The sequence below is a fragment of the Argentina anserina genome, chromosome 5 (assembly GCF_933775445.1).
Source record: "Argentina anserina chromosome 5, drPotAnse1.1, whole genome shotgun sequence".
Classification (NCBI taxonomy): Eukaryota; Viridiplantae; Streptophyta; class Magnoliopsida; order Rosales; family Rosaceae; genus Argentina; species Argentina anserina.
Window position 1 is genome coordinate 18,038,717 of NC_065876.1, and position 4,983 is coordinate 18,043,699.

Here is a 4,983-nt window from a genome sequence, read left to right on the forward strand (position 1 = left end):
GAGGTATGTCTTGCACTGCACACATCGCGTCCTCTTATTGTTCTACGCAGGGAACAAGTTCCTTGTCTGGCCAAATTATAGTCTCTTTATTATCTCGAGATATTCTCTGTATGCTTACGCTGAGTGTGATAAAAATAATAAAATCCCATCCAACAAGAAAGAAAGATCAGAAAAAATGAAAATCGTTTAACATGTGGAAAAATTGTGAAAAATTACGAAGAGGCCGCCGCGTATTTCTCAGAAAACTCATTTGCTTTCTCTCCACTTGTGTAACTGACACAGAGCATCCTGCAACAAACTCACCACTCACTCTTCTTCTTCTTCTTCTTCTTCTTCTTCTTGAAGAATCCAAGAAAGCAAGCTTTTGAAGAATGGTGATCCCAACCCTGGAAGGCTGCAAGAAGAGGAAGCGGAGGCCCAAAGTGTACGACTTCCATTCATTCGGCGAACCCGGTAGCCCGATTGAAGCATTGGGTCCATTCCGCGACAACATTCGTCTCTTACTTCAACAATGCGCAGAGCTTGAGAGTTACAGTCTTCATGGCCGCATGCCCATCTGGTCCACTCTTCTTGTTCACGACCACCGCAGCGGCCTTGTTCTTCCTCTCTACACCATTGAAGAGAACGTTGCCCATTCTGACAACCCTTTCTGCCATTACTGCCGTTGCACTGGTATTCTTGCTTCTTCCTTCATTTGGGGTTTTAATTACTGCACTTGGTTTATTACTTGGGTAAATCAATAAAGCTTGTTGCTTTTTCTTTAATGGAGGTTGCCTTTGATTTTCAGTTCAACTTGCCTTTGGTTTGTTACTTGGGTTTAGGGTTTTAGGAACCAAATTGGGAATTTGGGGGTTTTGCTTGGTTTGGTTCTTTAAATTGCTGCACTTGATTTGTTACTTGGGTAAATCAATAAAGCTTGTTGCTTTTCTTGTAATGGAGGTTGCCTTTAATCTTAGCATTTGTACAGTTGTGTGTTCTTTATCAGTACTCTACTCTGTTTGGTCACTTTTTTTGTCTTTTTTGTGAATTGCTTTAGTCTATGTTGATGTACTTGAATTGGGTTCTGAAGAATGTTTGATGAATATAAAATTATCAAGAAATAAGCTAATCTTAGCGAGATGATAGACCATGACCGTAGGGAATAATAGTAAGTCACTAATGGTTTGGTTATCGATTCTGTATTATAGCAAAACGAGACTTCTTTTACTGTTAATATGCAAATGTTGGTTATCCAGTCATCGAGCTATAGTGGGAGTATTGAAATCTGTACAACTCTGTTAGTTGAGTAAGATGGCGTTATTCTCTTCTTTGTACTACACCAGTGTAGTTGCAGGTTTTCTGTTACATCATCTTCGGCTTACCTCTCAGCTTCCCCTGTGGTTGAGACATGGCATGTTGTTATTGTTGTTTAGGTTGGAGTAACCATTTTGTATCGAAGAGAAACTACCACATGATAATCCCAATGGATGACGACTGGAATAAGCCTTTGGATGATGGTGTCTTTGATACTACAACCCATCTCTTACATGGGTTGATTCACTGTAATGGGTTTGCTCATTTGCTCTGCATCAATGGACTTGAAGGTGGTTCTAAGCATCTTTGTGGCAGAGAGCTCATGGATCTATGGGACCGGATCTGCAGTAATCTTCGAACTAGGTAATAGAAGCAATCCTTATATCATCATCTCCTGCTGTTATATTAATGTAAGCTGAATTATTGGTTTTGATGATGTCATATCTTTTGCAGGAAAATCACAGTTGAAGATGTCTCAAAGAAGCGGTCCATGGAACTTCGCCTGCTCCATGGAGTTGCTTATGGGCATCCATGGTTTGGTAGATGGGGTTACAAATTTTGCCATGGAAGCTTTGGGGTCAAAGAGCACATGTATGGAAGAGCACTTGAGACTCTCAGCTCACTAGAACTTAAAAAGATAATCCAAGATTTTAGGGACATGGACCAGTATGAAGAGCTGAAGAAAATTGTTCGTTACTACGGATATCTGAGTGAGACACAGTTGATTACTATCAAGGATCTTCTCAGGTTTATGCTTACTATCAGGGCTTGCTTTCCAGCACATAGAAACTCCCTACTTCCTAGCGAAAAACCTGCAGATGTGGTGGAGAATGCAAAACCTGTAACCAGAGAATCTCTCAAGATCAAGCCTCCGATAAAGGAAAAGTCTACAAATTGTAGGAAGTTTGCCGCTGTTGTTTCTCACATGGATAGCAGATGGCCTGCCAGAAGGCTAGAGTCTGCAGCAGATGTCGTTGTGAATGCATTGATAGAAAAGAAAGAGAAGGATTCTAAAAATGGTGGGATGGCCCGGCAGGATGTGCGAGATGCGGCTAGGTTACATATTGGAGATACAGGTTTATTGGATTACGTGCTGAAATCACTGAACAATGTGGTTGTTGGGAATCACATTGTGTGCCGTTCAATGAATCCAACAACTCATATTTTGGAATATACGGTTCATGATCTTGATGATGGGGAGAAAGTGTCTGAACCTGAAAAAGAGATCGTTTTTTCCCTACCCCCTCTACCAGCAGCTATTGTTCCTCGAATTGATGTGTACAGTGATGTTCTATATCTGTATGAGCATGTACTGCTGGGGTATCCAGAATCTGAATTGGTAGAGTTGGCTACGCGAGCAGTATTGGACACTAAACACTTTGTTAAGGAATGTTCATTTAAAGATGATAAAGAGAATTTACTGACACTGTTTTGCCAAATCTTGCCAACTTTGACTGATAAGGAAATGGAACAGAGGGAGTTGCCTCCAGGTGAGATAGTGACAGTGCCGCTGAATGCAACTGTTGGGGAGCTAAAGCATGAAGCTGAAAGTGCACTGAGGGATACATACTGTATCACAGAACGGTTTGTAGTGAGGGAAATCAAAGGCCTGGAGGAATCAGATGATATGGATGTACTTTCTGGAGCAGTTCAATCAGGAACAGAGGTTGGAGTGAGAGGGAGTGGGATCAATTTAGACACACCTTTGAGGTACCAAGGGGGATCTGACACTTGGACAGTGAGATGTGAATGTGGGGCTACTGATGATGATGGTGAAAGGATGGTGGCCTGTGATATATGTGAAGTGTGGCAGCATACACGCTGTTGTGGAATGGAGGATGCCAATGAAGTCCCACGTTTGTTCATTTGCTCAACATGTTATGTTACACTTGTTCCCCCTAAAACTGAACCTGCACCTGGATTTGACTGCTCCACTGCTTTTCTGGAATGGAGACACTAAGAATGGAACAGGGTTTAGGTTCTAATATACCCGTTGGAATTCTGCTGCAGACTTTTGCACACCGACTGAGATATTTGTGCTGGTAACAATGACTGTTGCACTGTATATGCATAGATGATACATTTTGTGTCTTCAATAGTGTAGATAAGTGAATGTCATGCTGAATAGCTCATTCTTTTGAACAGATAAAGGATCATCAATACATTCTTTTTGACTCTCTCTCTCTCTCTGTTCAAATTTCATAAACAGGTTTTTAAAAGATAATCTGATGCACCAGACCTGTTTCTTTCATGCATATTTTATTTTACTACTTTGAATTTTCATCTATGTGTACTGCTTAAGGGCTTTAAGATAACACCGTTATTTCTCTTCTAAGAGTTCTCTTTCTTTAAGATATGTTCATCTTATTACTAAATCCAAAGGCTGTCTATACATCAGTAAATGTTTTTCATTTTTTTAAGAGAATATCATTATTCTTGTCTGGAAATAATTCTATATAATAAAGTTCACACTCCTGGCACTGTTCATAAATTTGGTGCTAATACATCAGGACCCTTTTGTTGGGTTTTTTGGACTCTTTTGACCTTTTGTTCGTGGGTTTGGGTGAGCTTCCGCTGCGTGGGTTGCGGTGGTGCTTCCAGCGATTGCATGCGTGTCGTCGTTTGATTGTCTCCAGATCCGGCGTTTGCTTCGTTGTCGTCATTCTATAGTTTGAATTTTTATTTTGGGTTTGTTGAAATTTTCTTTCACAAGCTTGCTATTGGATTGATGTGAACCCAAGTCAGAAGGGTAATGGGAACAAGCTCCAGGTAATTGGGTATATATTCATCTGATTTTCTTGGCTTTTTAATGTATTTTTGTATTTTTTGTTTTCTTTATTCAGTTAATTTATTCATTTTTCCATGCTTTAGTTTTTTCTCATTAGTTGAAACTTAATTTAGCTGTTGGGTAATCTTTGTGAGTTGTTTCTGATCTCTGATAAAGTATGTATCTGCTTTCCTTTTACAACATCACTCTGAGATACAAAGGTTGCTTATTATTAGTTTCTGTGTCAGCAAAGGATGTATTTCAGGTGGAAATGATAATTCAGGCTTTCCGAAAAAGGCTTCCCTATTGAAGCGGGTATGGCCCCCGACCTCCTTGGTTTTGATTCTGCGGAATGATGGCCTGCCTGGGCCGCCCTTTTAATTTCTTTTGCTGTTTAGCTGTTAAGCTTTGCCTAAGCTGTTTCTTGCTTAGTGCTGTTCTTTGTTGTTTTGTTGTTGTTAGCTCTTATGTTTGTTCTGGTGCTTTTGCCTTGAATGAAGTTATTTCAGTCCAACAAATTGAAGCGGGTATGGTGTGCTAACTTTATAGTTACATTAACAGAGCTATAACAATAAGCACCTAAAAGATGTTAGGAATAAATCTTGGACCAACTTCTAATGTATGGAGAACATAGATATTACATATCAACAGTACATGAAAGTGTGACATTTTAACAATGTCTGTCTTGAATTTATATTCTTTTGTGTTGTAGCTATTGTTTCTGGGTTCTGTAATGAGGTTTTTACCCCACCATTCATGCCACTTCCAGCACACCTCATCTCTCTAATTGCACTACCCGGTACACTTCAACTAATCCACTTTTAAGTTTAATGCTTTATTTTCATGGTATGATTGAATATACCTACTATTGAATCACTCGTGAGTTTCTTTAAAATTGTTCATGCCCTTTATTCCTTTACATC

The 4,983-nt window shown here is 39.7% G+C and overlaps 1 protein-coding gene across 1 annotated transcript; it reads left to right on the forward strand.

Moving 5' to 3' along the window:
• Nucleotides 1–326: 326 nt before the first annotated feature.
• LOC126796490 (PHD finger protein MALE MEIOCYTE DEATH 1) lies at nt 327–3,430 on the forward strand. The gene is made up of 3 exons (XM_050523332.1): nt 327–672; nt 1,413–1,656; nt 1,747–3,430. Exons 1-3 carry the CDS (start codon nt 372–374, stop codon nt 3,251–3,253), a joined length of 2,052 nt encoding a protein of 683 aa, XP_050379289.1. The 5' UTR covers nt 327–371; the 3' UTR covers nt 3,254–3,430.
• The last annotated feature ends 1,553 nt before the right edge of the window (nt 3,431–4,983 follow it).